Genomic DNA, 16295 nt, shown 5'->3' with positions numbered 1-16295 from the left:
TCTGAGACTGATCTAGTTTGCCATGTATTGTCTTGTATACAAGAAATACATTTCAAACTTTGGTTTCCTTAATTTCATATTTAAGTATAGTAGAAAAAAATAAAATAAGAGAAAATAATTAGCTGAGTTATCCCCTTTAGTGTATGTTCTATTTGAATACTGTATTTTGTTTTTAACAACAGGAACTTAATTCTTATGTTTTATGTGAATCATATGAAATCTGGAATTCTAAAATGTAGAAAGGAATACATTAGTAGCCAGTATCTATATTCCCTTACATTTGAATACAGAGACTCACTGTTTTCAGCATCCATGATCTTCATCCATTTAGAATCAAGTCAGTCAAACATGGAAAGCAAAGACCTGTCAGTCAATTGCAGTCCCTATCATTTGGTCCTTCAGGATTTTACTTGGCAATTGTCTTTGCTACTTGACTGCCTCTGTGTCTCTGCTTTTCTGCTTTTTTATAAAAATATTTTCTGCAGTGAATTTTCATACTTTAGTTTACTATTACCTTTCCCTTAAGTTTCCTCTTGTTTCTGTTTTGGTTTTGGGGTTTTTTAATTCCCATCTGCCTGCTCTCTTCTTAAATTAGCAAACATAGAATACTGTAGGAAAGGACTTCTGAGGAGAGAAAATATGCTGTGCAGAATGACGGTTCATTCATTTAAGAACAAGGCATCCATACAGTTTAGTCTGCCTGACTTGCTGCTCTAGTTTCTGCCTGCAGGTTTTAACTGAAAGGGTATCTAAATAATAATAACCATTTTTGTCAAATAGCCCTGTGTAAAAATACTTGTGTGGATAGACATGACCAAATATGTACATGGTTTGATCAGATTATCCCCTGCTAAAGAAATGTGATGAATTAACTGGAAGCTTGATGGGCTTATATATCCATTTAGGTATGGGACCAGAGAAGCTGCTGCATTACACCTCTTTTCTCAGTTCTATGTCCTCCTTCAAAAGCAGGAATTTGTAAAACTGGAAACCACTAATACCTGATGAGAGAGTCTCTTTTCTCAATTTCATTTAGTTCTATATTTGCATCTTGCTGACACAGTCGCATAGAGTAGCTTGTACACAACAGTTAAAACTGTTCATTCACATCATCTGAGTAAAAATGTGGTCCTTCTTTTGTGTGTGTCATTGCACATAACACATGATGATACTCGTGGCCTGCAAAAGACAGATTTTCATTTTTTCTGGATCTTCCAGCAGCAGAAAACAATACCAGAATGCTGCCAAACACTAAAATGTTCCCACCTCTGACCCCCCATGAATTCAAGAAGAGTAAGAATGTCTCTCAGATTCAAACATTTCTCCTTGGTAACCAGTTTTTAAAGCTGGATGTTAGGCCATGCTGACATTCAGACACTGCAGTCTCAAGTGCTGCCATCGACACACATTTTTAATAATAGTGTAAGAGAGTTGTCTGTGTGCTAAGCTGAGTGCTTCCACAGCTTAGCAGTTCGAGTTAAGAAGCCTTGAGTTTCATAGCAAATAATGGATTTTTGTATGATGAATAATGCTATTTATATTATGACCAATTGCTCACTTTTTTTCTTCATTTGACTATATGTAAGCTGCCACCTTCAAAAGACTGAGGAGTAATACATGGTGGTACTTCAAAGGGAAAACCATTGCTGGAATCTGTTTTGGTGTTGTTTTCTAAGTATATTATCCATTATGCCTCCATCTGTCTTTAAAATATTAATGCTTTATTACAGTTTAGATAGGAACAAAGCTTTATGCAGAGTAGTAAGAACTATGAGCAACTGCAACTACTCAGTTCTTTCCCTACCTCCCTTCACCTTCATCTTACTTCTGAACTTCTGTCTTTTACATCCTGTTCTCTCCAGTTTACTTTAAGATACATTTAATCTTCAAGATGAGAGTTACTCTTTTATTCACTCTGCCAGGAGGTGTGTGTGTGTGTGTTGTATTGCCACAACATCCATCCTTATGATGAGTTTCTTATCAAGGCATGTAGGCCAAAGGTCTGATACTCCATGTTACTGCCTTCAGATTTGCGCTTTTCTACCTCTTGTTGCTTTTTTCTGTTTAACTGTTGTTATTCAGAGTCTGTGGTGAGAGATGACCCTGGCTGTTGGCCTGTTTGTCTGTGGCTGAAAGTATAGTTCCCATGATCCCACAAACCCTTCAATCTCTTCATAGAGTACAAAAAAACAAATATTATGAATTACTGAGGTCATTCTTCAGGCAACAGAAGTTCCTGGAGAGTTTTTCTCTTTAGAACACATGCTGCTTTGAGATCTGTGGGATGATTTAGCTGAAAAATTAAGTGAAGCCACAGTAGTTTTCTTTTAACGTGGGGACATGGGAGAATGCAGTACTTCAGTTTCAAATATCGCTTTCCTCCAGAGCTTTGAATGCAGATATGATGTGGTCTTCCCCTGAACAAATATTTGGAAATTTAGGTAACAAAATCAAAATCTACAAGAACTGATGATAGCAGTGCCTTTGGGTTTAAATGCATCTGGTTTGCAAAGTATGTGTGTCACTTTCAGTAAGTTATGGGTGGGTGGGAGGGATCAGGACAAACTATGGTATGCCACTGAAATTCCGGTTCAGAGCAGGAAGGAGCCTTTTACTGCCATGTATTGATTATTGTAGCATTCCTTGCCCATATTTTAGGATTCAGAATATTAAAGCAAGACTAAATACTTTTAAACCAAACCACTGTGGCTTGTGCAGTGGTTGTTTTTTGGTTGTTTTTTTGAAGCACCATGGCTGTGTTGGCTGTGTTGTGCATGCCCCTCAGGTATATCATTCCATTGTCATAAGAAAGTCTACTTTATTTTCACAGTTCTATGTGATAAAAAAGGGCTTTTATTACTTTAACTAATTTCACTGTCTCTGTCTGTTTAAAGGTGACAGCTTCTCTCTTAGGTTTGCCTTCAAAGTCTTGTTCTCTACTGATCCTGACAGAAAATGAGAACGAAAAGAGAAAGTGGGTTGGAATCCTAGAAGGGTTGCAGTCTATCCTGCACAAAAACAGGCTGAGGAACCAGGTTGTGCATATTCCACAAGAAGCCTATGACAGTACACTGCCTCTTATTAAAGCAAGTTTAGCTGCTGCTATTGTAGGTATGTTTGTTTTAACTTTTGTAAGTGTTAAGGTGTGAAGGTTGTTGGAACTTTTAGATGGGCTTCTATAATGAGAGCACTGACGCCTTGAAATAAATTCCTCAGCTGAATTCCTTCATAGGAATTTAATAATGGGCAAAAAGTGCTAATCTTGCATTGATATTCAGGTTTCTTCATCCACTTGGAGTAAATAATACTGCTGAGTTGTTCAGCAGGTTGTTCTAGCAATATGGTATATAGCATGCTTTTGACAGGCTGTGTGAACTTAAGCAAAATTGATTTGCTGGTGAAAATCAGTTTATGCAGAAATTTTTTCAGCTGTTCAAAGCAAACAGCCTGTTTTAAAGATCAGACTAAGTGTATCTGAATTAATGGCCTTTTTTTCCCTCTTGGTTTAGATCGAGATAGAATAGCAATTGGTTCAGAAGAAGGGCTGTATGTGATAGAGGTGACCCGCGACGGTAAGTTAGGCCATAATGCATGCAGCAATTACATACAGAATTATGAGCTCCATAACTTTTAGTGCTGCTGTAATATAGGTTGCACATGTATAGTAAGTATTAAGCACTCAGTTAATTGATGAGAAGGAAAAGTGAATGTGAGATATAAGCACTAATTTGGTCATTATCATTACATTCAGTTGACTGGTAGAAATTAAAGGGATGAGGTACTGGGCATATTCTGACACATTCTCACCTTAGCTGTATTCCCACAGCAGGTAGCAAAATGCTTCAGCACACAGAGCATGCACAGCACACACAGTTTGTAGACTTTCTTTTAAAGCCTCTATGTCTCGTTGTCTGTTCGTTCCAGGAATTTGACAACCACTCACATTCTCTTTCAGACTGATGATGTCCAAAGCAAGTGATTGGTTGCTCCTTCCCATTATCTAATTCCTTGACTCTGTGCTTCCTCCTATACCTGCTTTTTCCTTCCTGTTCTTAATGTACTTTGCCCTCTGCCTAGGGAAAAAGGGATCAGTATAGTCTGTTATTCCTGCAGTCTTACTGTGTCCATTCCAGAAATTCACACAGAGCCTACTTTGGGCACCACAGCAAAGCATATGCTGCATAGTCACTGGGCAGCACAGGCATATCCCTCTACTGTTGAGTTATTAGGCATCACAGGGAATAGGGGAAGCATTTTCCTCTTTATTTGGATATACTGAGGACAAACACAAATAACAATGGGAGATTTGCCTTGGTATGGTAGGGAAAGCCTGGAGGCCAGAAGGACATTAGCATGGGAATCAGTCGGGGTCAATCCATACAAAATGCAGTTTTAAACATGGAAAAGCAGAGAACAAGTCTGGTTCACCAATGGACGGTCTTCTTTCCACCATTCCTTTGCCCTTGTCTCCTGGGTCAGAGATTCCTGAGTGCTAGTCTTGTCAGTGATTTCCTTGATTCCTTCTTCTGTGTAATTTAGTTTGTGGCTATTTGAAAGTTGGATTTTACTCATGCTAAAGCTTGCATTTCAGTGTAAAATAAAGCAGTGAATATAGGTTTTTAAAGACTTAACTTTCAAAATTAAATAACGTCAGGGATATGGTTTTGGGTCAAAAGAAAAATGTTATTGCTTCTTCTTGTTTAGAATAAGACATTGCCCAGTTCCAGGAGAAATTGCTTTATACATGGATACAGCAGATATTTGAAATTCTTTTTAGCAGTAATGAATGCCATTCCTTTGAGTTAACTTCCAGTGGTCACAATTCTTTGATTAGTTAGATATAAACATAACTTGAGGTGCAAATAATTCCAGGGATTCCAGTACAGTTTCTTGCATAAAAGAAAGTTGTAAATTTAATTTGAAAGGTCATTTCATAAAGGAACAATTATCTGCATCACCATGTTATATGTAAATGTGAAAATTAATTATCAATTCTGGTTTTAAGTTGACATGTTTAGCAGGAGTTTTCTATGGCCAGTTCTGTGTGTTAATAGCATTTTTATAAATCATAATCTGTTTTTCATTTTATGGCAGTTGTAATTTTTAGTGTTAATTAACTGCCAGCTGTTTGTAGCAAAGGTCTTTGGTTAGAGTATTGCTTAATTCTTGACAAATAAGCTGGAGTTGGAGCTAGGAAGAAAACCATTTCTCTGTGGCAAAGCTGGTTATTTCATATAACATTTCTTAAGACATTTCATCTATTTATGCAAGTGGGGGGATACCACAACAGTACTTTGTGATTTAAACAGCTAAAGTCTTATTACCAAGTTTACAGAATTTGTTTACTTGGCTACATTACTCAACTGTTACTGAAAAAAGGCAGAGAATTTCAAATTACTAATTATCTTTTTTTTTTAACCTACGATTCACAAATATTTTTAATGCATTCAGCTAGCAGAAAAATTAAAGTTACAATTTCATTTAATTGCTTTATGCTTATTAACTTCCCTAGTTTAGAATTGCTCTTCTGTTTGTACCCCATGAAATACTCACTGCTTTCTTGAAAATTCTTGTGTAGACAAGATCACCAGAGAGCACACGTTGCACCTAACCCCCTGCCCTTAGCTGCCTCTAACCCTGCTTTAAAAAAAAATGCATCAAACAAGAAAACTCCCCATGGGTAGCCTGACTAGTCCTTGCTCTGAGAAGGGTTTTCCTGGTGCCTGTCCTAAACCTCTCTTCCTGCAGCCTAAGCCCATTCTTTCCTATCCTTTCCCCATCACGCACAGCATTTTTTTGCCTTTCCATATATGTGTTTTACACCCACTTAGTGGACTGCTTTTGTGTCAGGCTGAGAGATCTGCCAGCAGTACAGCATTTTGTATCCTCACTTATCAGGATTAAATACTTCATATTTCTTGTCTTTATATTCTGCTAATTTGGTCTTCCTCCAAAATTTACTGAAGATGCTGATGTTTTCCTGAAGGTGGGACCCATTTCTGAAGATGCAGCATCTTGCACTGTACAGATAAAATTATATAAAAAAATTTTCTCCATTTATCCTGCATGTTAAGCAATACAAAGAACTTTGTTTTCCCACAAAGCGTTGTTGAGATATTTTTTATGAATAGAGAGGGTTACAGGAATGCTTTGTTTCACTGTTTGCTCTGAGAATTAATAACAGAGAATCAAACGTGTAATAAGTGCTCTTCCTCACCTGGTACATGTCTGTGTTTAGATTAATTTTCAGGCATGACTGTGTAGCACTGCAGTGTTTCCAGGCTTGGTGGCTCTCCTGTTTAACTTACAGCAGTTCTTGTTTCCTTTGCAGTGATAGTCCGAGCTGCTGACTGCAAGAAGGTGTACCAGATAGAGCTTGCTCCCAAAGAGAAAATCATCATCCTCATCTGTGGTCGGAACCATCACGTCCACCTTTACCCATGGGCCTCTCTGGATGGGTCAGAAGGGAACTTTGACATTAAGCTTGCAGAAACTAAAGGCTGCCAATTGATTACAACTGGAACACTAAAGAAGAGTTCTTCTACTTGTTTGTTTGTGGCTGTCAAACGACAGGTTTTTTGCTATGAAATTCACAGAACTAAACCTTTCCACAAAAAATTCAGTGAAATTCAGGCTCCAGGAATTGTACAGTGGATGACAGTGTTCAAGGACAAGCTCTGTGTTGGCTACCAGTCTGGGTTCTCTCTGTTGACCATCCAGGGAGATGGACAATCTATAAACCTGGTAAATCCTAATGACCCCTCGCTTATCTTCCTCTCACAGCAGTCTTTTGATGCCCTTTGTGCTGTGGAGCTCAGTAATGAGGAATACCTGCTTTGCTTCAGCCATATGGGAGTTTACGTCGATTCGCAAGGTCGAAGGTCACGCATGCAGGAACTAATGTGGCCTGCAACTCCTGTTGCCTGTAGTATGTATATGTTTTTCTGTTGCCATATCCCTGTTGCTGCTTTACTTGTCTAAAAATACTCAGCATTGTATTCAATTTTGCTTCGGTTTGTCTTTGAATATCGAGTGTAAGTTTTGATGAGTTAACAGACACATGTTCTTCCTGGTGGTAGTTGCGGACTTGGAGATCCTGGATGCTGCAAGAAATGCTCTGTCTTATTACAGGACACAGAAGAATAAATAGTGGAATGCAAAATAATTTCTACAGAGAGTAGTCCTGGATGCAGGACAGTGCAAGGACCAGCTGTCTGTGAAATTCTATAAAGATTTTTGATCACTTAGAGAATATAAATGTCCAGTTGCCTGTAGGGTGTCTTCTGTGTTCTGTACTCAAAGTACAGTAGAAAGTTGAAGAAGAAATGTAACTGCAAGTCTAAAGGTTCATAAAGATAATAAGAGAGAAAAATGTTGGCAGAAATGGTAGCATTTTTTCTCCTTTTGGTTTTAATTTTAGGGGGCAATATCCAAAAAGAGTATAAATGGAGGGTAGTATTTGAAGCATTCTCCTTGTTTCAGGAGCATTGGTTATCAGCTTGATAGAACAGAGGTACATGCAGAGCATTTTTCAGTATTCAGTAGTCAAAGGCAGTTGGTGATAAATCTGGTATTTGAAGCTCAAATAGCAATTAAAATTTTTTGAATGATTGAAGGCAAGAAATAGCTTTTTGTTTAAGTAATACAGCAAGGAGTTAAGTGCATGTTGGTTTGATCAGGCCAGGCACTAATAGGAATTTGTTTAATTTTATTTGACTTGAACTGAAATTGTTTGCTTGCTTTACTCTGACCTAGTTCTGTACATAAGTCTGAAGCAAAGTCCCAAGGAAACAATGTAGTGGCAAATTTACTTTAAAACACCATTAGGTAAAACTAATGTTTCCTTTTCCTTAATCAGCTTTAGAGTTTTTTGCATTTCAGCAAACTAGACTTGCTAGTTAGTGGTTTTGTCTGTTATTATTAGAAGTGTTCTTACTGTAAAGTATTTTATAACATTTTTGTATGTGCAATCCTGAGTGGTGCTGGCCTCGGGCTGTGTTTGTAGAAGCAGCAACATTTTCTGCTGCCAAAGGAAACTGAATTACTTCCCTTTTCATTAGACTTGTCCTCCCTCCTCAGTCCTAGTGTCTGTCACTAGTAATGGTGGCTTTTTTTAACTATCCCATCAGGAGGCTGTAAAATTACAGAATGGTTTGGGTTGGAAGGGATCTTAAGGATCACCTACTTCCAACTCTCCTGCCGTGGGCAGGGACACCTTCTACTAAACCAATTTTCTCAAAGCTCCATCCAACCTGACCTTGAACATTAGCATGGATGGAGCAGCTTCTTCCAGAGCTTCTGTGAACAACTTGTTCCAGTGCCTCACCACCCTCACAATAAAGAATTTCTTCCTAATACCTAGACTAAACCCAGTCTCAATTTAAAGCCATTTCTCCTTGTCCTATCACTCTGTGCCCTTGTAAAAACTCCCTCTCCAGCTCCCTTGTAGCCTCTTTAGGTACTGTGAGGTGCTGTAAGGTCTCCCCAGAGTCTTCTCCAGGCTGAGAACAACTCTCTCAGCCAGTCTTCATAGGAGAGACCAAGAAAGTGGAAGTGATTCTGCTGTGCTAAAGTACCATGTTGTAGAGAGGTTTTGGGATAAAACAGAGAATTTGTGTCTGGGGCATTCAGTGCCCTTGCCCCGGGAGAAGGCAGGGTGAGCACTAGCACAGCTCTGTTAGCCCAGGTGGCTTGTTGGGGTTGGCCCTACACCAGCTTAGTTCTGGTGTCCTGTGCTGAGCCAGTGTGGGTGTGCTAGGGCTGCTTGGCTCCCGTGCAGCCTGGTGGAAAGCCTCGGAGCCAGCTGGTCTCGAGGCTGTAGCGTGGGCAGGCCCAGTGCAGGCACTGACACGGCTCTCGGGGAGCCACTTGAGAGCTGGTCAAGCTCATCAGCTCTGACTGCCAAGCACCAGCCTTGGCTACAGATGGTGTTTCTGCCTGATGCTCAGTTCTCCCTCTTGATTTCAACATCCAAGCCAACTAAGACCACATGTAATAATGCTTGACCATAAATCACTTTTGTGTTACATTTTTATGATAGCTGTCCAAGGCATTCTTAGAATGAATTTAAAAAATAGCACCACAACTGTACTTTAGTTCTTCTAAGAAGATTCTGTGATGTGTTTAGTGCCCTACTGGGTTATTTTCATTTTGTTTATTGAAGCATCTTCTCTCTATTAAATCCCTTAAGTTTCTAGTAACTGCTTTTTACATCAGGAGACAGTCTTTACATGAGCGGAAGCACGTTGATACAAAGCTCTAGAGATCTCTGCTTTTCGTTTGACCTAAAATAAACTTGTCTGCTGATGCCTTTTATGCTTTTAAAAAAAAAGTTGAAAAGAGAAAATGAGTTATAGGCTTTAAGCATTGTGACATTTTTCTGTCAGCTTGATGAAAGCAACCCATACATGAATATCTAAAGCTAGAAAATTGTAAGCAAAAGAGGAAGGAAATTGAGAGCAGATCTGCATCATGAGTTCATGACCCAGCTCACAGATGGTGGCTCTCTCATCTCCTCTGCACACAGCAGATGTATAGTTGGTTTGCTGCTTCTGAAATGAAGTAATCCATAGCAAAGCTAGCTGCTCAGTTCCTACCACCTAGCAAATTTGTATGCATCTGAAAACTTCAGATGCCATTTTGCAATTTAATGAAATGGCAGTGTGAAGTTTTAAAAAACATTGAGAGGGTCAAAATTAAATCTTTCCATGATGCTGGTGGTTGTCATTAGCAAATCTATTCTCACCAAAACAAAAATCTGTTTTAAACTGGGGCTCTGAAAATGTTTTTTAAAATGTATCTTGCACGTAGTGGAAAACTTGTAACTACTGAAATCTGCTCAAATATTTGTCAGTTCTGGACTACTGAAATGACATTAGGGTTTTCTGTTTGTTTTCAATCAACACAGGTTGCAATTCTTCATATGTAACAGTGTATAGCGAGTATGGTGTTGATGTGTTTGATGTTAACACTATGGAATGGGTCCAGACTATTGGCCTGCGAAGGGTAAGTAATTTTCTTTGACTATTGAACTTAATTGGGTTACTGTCAAATGAGTTGTTTCTTCACAGTGTATGCTAGACTTGAGGTAATTCTCTGTCTCCTTCCTCAAAACAGATCAGACCATTAAACATGGATGGCACACTGAACCTCCTTAACTGTGAGCCTCCAAGGCTAATATATTTCAAGAACAAGTTTGCAGGTGAGTTCTGAGTAAGGGGGTAAGTCAGAAACTCATTCTGACTCAGTAATTTTCACCATGTTACCTTCGCACTAGATGAAATTGGCATTGGATGTGTCTGGGTCAGTGTGTACCTCTGTATGTGAAATTGCTTTGTGCTGTTACAGCAGGAGCTGGCCTCAGTGTACCAGAAACGTCTGACAACAGCAAGAAGCAAATGCTTCGAACCAGGAGCAAAAGAAGATTCGTATTTAAGGTTCCTGAGGAAGAGCGGTTACAACAAAGGCGGTAAGAATTTATTTGTGGTACATAACTGAATATACATGATGACATGCAGAGACTGGGAATGCTAATAGTAAAAATCACTCTGGTTTTTTTTAGGGAAATGCTTAGAGACCCTGAGCTAAGGTCAAAGATGATTTCTAACCCAACGAATTTCAACCACGTGGCTCATATGGGACCAGGAGATGGAATGCAGGTCCTCATGGACCTCCCACTGGTAAAATACATTTATAAGGGAGGGATATATATGTGCATTTGTTCTTGCTCACAAAAACTGAAGATGAGCGGGATGGGCTCAAGTATTACCTCTGTACCGAATTCTTCTTTAAATCCTTTTGAGAAAGGTGAACCTTCCTGCTGTGCAATGCTTCTAAATCCTGTGCAAGGAAATACTGTTAGCTGACTTATGAATGAGACACTGAAAGACAGTTATCACTGCCAGGAGCTTGTTAGTAGTTTTGTAAATAATCAGTCTCTCCTCCTTCCGTTTTCTTGTTTGTCTTCTTAAAATAACAGAATGAATTTCCTTTCCCCTCATCCTCTCAACATTCTGCTCTTGATATCACCTCCAACAGGCTTTGAGCACGTCTATCCCATGAGCCCTATCTCTGCTGAAATCTCTCTTCAGAGTGACCATTCCTCACTGCAAGGCTCCCCTCTGCTTTCTTCCTCTTCCTGTCCCTCCTCCGCTTCCCTAGCAAGGGTAGGAGTAGCTACAAACTGTTAGGAACTGGAATATGGTATGCTTGTGGCACTTCACCAGTTTTAGAGCAATAACAAGGGGAAAAAAACTGATGCTGTGGAGGTAACTAAAATGCATGCGATTTGCAGTGCTTTATAGCATTAATTTTATTTTGTATTTAACCAATACAGCACTTTGTGAGCTATTGTAATGTTAAATCCACAAGAGGAAGATGTGAAGGTACACTTTTTATGTTCTGTATGTACCCTCCGTTTTCGAGCTGTTAGTCAGGCTTTCTCTTGTCTTTCTCGGATAGCCCAGATGTGGGTCAGGCATTTGTCATTTTAGCAGGAGGAGGAAGGAAAGCAGAGCTGCTAAGTACAGTCCCTGCCCCTTCATAGAGGGATTGCTGGCTGACAGGTTCCAGTGGCTGCTATGGGGCTTAGTTCTTTCTCTGTCTTTCTCAGGGTTTGTGTCTGTTACTGAAAATATGTGGATGTGGTCAAGTAAGTTCAGTTTTTCTACCAACACTGGGTTGTAATAGCTTCAAAAGCACAATAAAGTTTTCATGAGTAACAACTTCTCGTTGGATAGCTTTTGTTGCTGGCTAACAAGGTGTTTCATTTCAACTGCAGAGTGTCCTACCTCCTGCACAGGATGAAAAAACCTGTCCATCTTCAGCTAACCTGTCACGGCAGCAGCAGCAGCAGAGAAACAAAACCTACATCTCATGGCCCTCGTCAAGTAAGACTGGGAGCAAGCTGGTCACTTCTGAGCTGTAATCTGTGGTGTCAGCAAGAGGTGTAAAGTGCCTTTTGTTCTTTACTCTCTGCAGGTGGCAGTGATGTGGGAGCAGCAATGCCTTCCCGAAGTATGTCCGACCCTGACCAGGAGTTTGACAAAGAGGTAAAACAGCTTCTGTTAAATGGAGACTGAAGATATCCTGTTGGCGTAGATTGTTCTCTTTTTCCAGTAAATTACATTCCCAAGGAAATACTTCATAAAGACATTTATGGAGATGTTTTCTTTCCACAAGTGCTTTTCCCAGCCTGTAGTTTATATTTGCAAGTTAGATATGCCAGCACAAAAGCAAAGCTGTGAAAAGATCTTCTTACGGTGATATTTTAAGAAGTATTATGTCTTCAATTAAGCTTTATAGGCAACAGAAATTTGACTAATTGATGAAATGTCCTCAAAGCTCCTAAAAATGTTCTCTGGGATATTAGCATAGAATAGCAAAGTAATATGACTAGTTAAGTAATTTTCAGTGCTGCTTTAAGGAAGACTTTTTGTCATGTAACTTGAGAAGGAATCATATCTATAATACATAGAACTGCTTTTAGTGAGAATAAGAGTATGTGCCAGTAGTCACCAAACTTAAAATGTCCTGGCTCTACAAAACTGGTGTTCCTGGATCTAAATAGAGAAGACACAGGATTGTTGTTTCCATGATTTATCATATGTATTCTTCCCAAGCTTTGCTGAAGCACTGTCTGTGCAAGTAAAGTGTTAGGAATTATTCTTGGGAAGCAAAGTGCCTGATAAAGATCTTTTTTACTGCTTTTTGGTACCCAACTGTGGGCCCATATAATGCTCTGAGTTTTGAAGCATGTTTTCGTGAAGCCAGACTTTTGCAGGATGCCTTAGCACACGCCAAGTCCAGGGTTCTGATCACACCTGTGGTCTGACTTCTTTTGTCACCTTCAGGTAGCCATTAAAAGCACATGAAAGTGGGGATCTCTAAACACAGTTATTTTTGAAACAGTCTTGGTTTTCAAAGGTGGTTATGTTAGTTATTCTGCACACCCTTCCCAAACTTCACTATATTCCATGCTGTAATGGTAACTGTTGTTTGTAGGCACAAGTAGTGATAGATTCTGAAGGGGTTTTTTACCATCTTTTCTCTTTTTGATAGCTCTTAAAAAAATAGTAGTTTGTAACTGGAAAGAGGCTCTAATAACACCTTTTGGCTTTATACTATTTGCCCCATGCCTTTTGGCTTTATGAACTGGATCATGTCAGGATAATCTTGTTATAGATTATTTTATTACTGTTCAAGCAATGCAAAATCTTTTGAACAGCATTCTTTAAGGATGCTACCTTTCAATCTATTTGCTAAGTATATATTTCTCTTTCTTGAAAATAACTTGCTGCAATGGTACCAGGTTTTTTTGTGCAGTATTTCATTACCTGTGAATGTGTGCAGTGCTCAAGAGTTGTAACACACCAAAATAGTGGGAAGCTTGTCAGCCATCCTGTTGAAGTGAGACCAGCCTGTGAAGGCAAATACCCAACAACTAATATAACACTGGGGAAATAACTGTGGATAGTCTTTATTAGATACTAACATAGGACGTACCCACTAAGCATATTCTGTTTCCAGATCTCCAGCCTGAATCTTGGCAGCCTTCACTCATTTGTCAGACACTTCACAGGCTTGTTGCTGTTTTGTAAACAGTTCATACACATGTTTCTTTCCTCCTCACCAAACTGAAGATGATTTGACCATGGTTTTTAAATGTTTACATGGGCAGATAAACCTACTCCTGGGCTATAAAAATTGCCTAAAAATTGCAGGCTGGTAAATTCTGAACAACAGTGAACAAACAGATGCATTCCATCAGGAAAGCTTTGCAATGGCTAAAAGAGAGGAGCCAGAGATGTAGCAATTTCCACATACTTTACCATAATTCCTGTTGCATCAGAAGGTCACCTTTGGGACTACACTAGAGACTGTTCATGGTAATGGAAGTACTTGCTTGAATGTTCAACTGTGGAATTAATCTAATGCACACTGCTTCGTAGGTGTTGCTCACCCTCATTTTAAGTGCATTTGAAAGCTTTTGAGTGTAAAGAATTCACTTCAAGTAAACATAATTTTTTTCATGTTTCTCGTTAACAGCCTGATTCAGACTCCACCAAACACTCTACTCCATCTAACAGCTCAAATCCAAGTGGTCCCCCAAGTCCCAACTCTCCTCATAGGAATCAGCTTACGCTAGATGGACTGGACCAGTCGACCTGTGACGCGTAATGCCACCACTCTCACCGTTCCAGCTCTGGTCATCCACTACTCCACGGTGTTCAACAGCAGGGCAAAGCTGTCTCAGATGCTAGTGCCAAGACTGACACAGACTCTCTAGTGTTGTACAAGAATAATTATATATCCAGATTGTAGATACAAACTATGGAAATGAAGAAAATTCTTAACTAATAGTGATTGAGCTTTTTATGCAGAATTGTTCACTGCTCAGTTACGGTTGATTCCTTTCTGCACAGCTGTGACACAGTTTTATTGCATAGGAGCATTTAAGGCCACCAGTAAATAGTCTTATTCTTATGGTGAAAGAGAAATAGAGAGAGTTACTGATAATGTTGCTACAGTATCAGGAATATTATTTTTCTATAGAATGATGTAATGTCTGATTAGCAGGATATCCTTTTAGACAGAATTTGGAGTTCTAAATAGGAAATGTGAGCAGGTCTAGTTACATCCTCAGATGAATACACTTTTCCCTTTTTCCCGTAACTGTTTTTTTCCTAAATCTTAAGGAGAATGGTAGGAAGCTGTAGGTTGTTTCCAACATCAATAGAATCACCAGGAAGTCAAAGACAAGTTGGTTATAGTTTTGTGGCCTTTTAATTCATTTAGCCATTACATATACAGCTGCATAACTGTCTTTCTATCTTTCTACCAACTTTTTAGTCTTGTACATAGGACTACTGCCAGTTACCTCTTTACCCATTCCCTGCTTTTTAGTCCTCATCAATCAGTCGTTAGTCAGGGCTTTAAAAATACTGGTAATTACTGCTGTGAAAAAAATTTTACTCCTAGTTCCTGCCTTTTCTCCTCCTGAGAAGTTGTTTCTCCTGGGTTTTTGGTGTAAGGACACACTACGCTGTTCAGCTAGCAAGCCTTCTCATGGACACACTGCCCTCGGAGTCTGCTTGACTAAGGGACTGTATCGCACTAAAACATCAGTCTGTTCATTGGTTACCAAAGTGGAACGTGAAGGATGTGTAACTGGGGGTGCTGCTTTTCTCATTAATTGTATCCTCACCTGCATGAAGACCCCATGATTATTAATCAAGTATTGATCATGTAGAAAAATGCACAACACACTCCTGTATATTTTGCGATGGCCCACGTGCGGTGATGTTTTGCGTGTATATTTAATCTCATGCTTCCATGTATTATACATTTAGTACTCAAAGATTTGTGACCATGTTTCATTAAAAGCTTGTAATTAATTCAGTGGCTGGCATATCCAGTTTGTCATTGTCACACTAGTGTGCCTTCTGTGCCAATTTTATGACAGTTGGATGTCACTTATTTAAAATTCAGTTTAAATGGGCTAATGATATACCAATGGCTAATGTTCTTTTCTGAAACACTGTATAGGACGTGCACTTATCTTTAGTTTAAACTGAGTGTTCTAGTCAACATTTAATCCTGTTATGTTAAGTGTTCGACAGTACTTGCTCTTTTTCTCAGATTCTTGATAAAGGGGCTCAGTTAGAGCTGGACACTACTGCTTTGGGGGTTTTCTGGTTTTTACTTTTTTAATGTAAGTCTAAGTCTTTGTAATTATTGAATTGTGAGAACATTTTTGAACAATTTACATGTCAATAAAGCAGAAGAGGGAGGTTTTAAAGTTTACAGTCGTCTGTCTTGACATCTGAAAACAATCTACCACTGACACTTGCTTCAGTCACATGGTACATTCACTTTGTTCACATGGACATTTTACATAAACTGAAGATATTTTGGAGCTCTGTAGCCAACCACTCCAAGAAAGGTGAATGAGTGTTCAGAAGCAATGGAAGTGCTTTTGGTGGAATACAGCGCTGAAACTTTGTGCCCTCAGTTTTAGAGTTGTCATTGCATTGATTTGCTGGCCCTATTAATTCCTTTTAAAATGATTTATATGACTCATTCCTTATGGCCAAAGCATAGTAAGGAGGCTGCAGGATCTATATATGCATCGTAAGTATCATAAAACAATAAATACATTTCACTTGTTGTCAAAGCAGTACTCCCAAAGAAAGGCTTAGGAACGTTTCAAAGATTGGTGCGTGAACGGTGCAGCCTTTCATATAGGGGATTTTTTTAAAGATCTCCTCATGCTCTGGTATGTGAGCACCATAAAG

General features: G+C 39.1%; 1 protein-coding gene across 11 annotated transcripts in view; it reads left to right on the top strand.

Moving 5' to 3' along the window:
* The window catches only part of CDC42BPB (CDC42 binding protein kinase beta), a 92705-nt gene extending 76901 nt beyond the window's left edge, over positions 1–15804 (top strand). For 3 of the 11 annotated variants that reach the window (XM_082283559.1, XM_082283554.1, XM_082283551.1), the window contains 11 exons: positions 2895–3111; positions 3510–3572; positions 6332–6928; positions 9908–10005; positions 10117–10201; positions 10348–10468; positions 10562–10679; positions 11612–11650; positions 11780–11888; positions 11980–12050; positions 14047–15804. In XM_082283559.1, coding sequence (XP_082139685.1) covers positions 2895–3111; positions 3510–3572; positions 6332–6928; positions 9908–10005; positions 10117–10201; positions 10348–10468; positions 10562–10679; positions 11612–11650; positions 11780–11888; positions 11980–12050; positions 14047–14178 — 1650 coding nt within the window. In that variant the 3' untranslated portion in view covers positions 14179–15804. Of the gene's footprint in view, positions 1–2894; positions 3112–3509; positions 3573–6331; positions 6929–9907; positions 10006–10116; positions 10202–10347; positions 10469–10561; positions 10680–11037; positions 11889–11979; positions 12051–14046 lie in introns of those variants that run through there. The other 8 variants (XM_082283560.1, XM_082283556.1, XM_082283558.1 and 5 more) reach the window with 6 other exon arrangements.
* The last annotated feature ends 491 nt before the right edge of the window (positions 15805–16295 follow it).

Source organism: Coloeus monedula (assembly GCF_965178545.1).
Source record: "Coloeus monedula genome assembly, chromosome: 6".
Lineage (NCBI taxonomy): Eukaryota > Metazoa > Chordata > Aves > Passeriformes > Corvidae > Coloeus > Coloeus monedula.
This window is presented reverse-complemented; position numbering and strand designations above follow the sequence as displayed.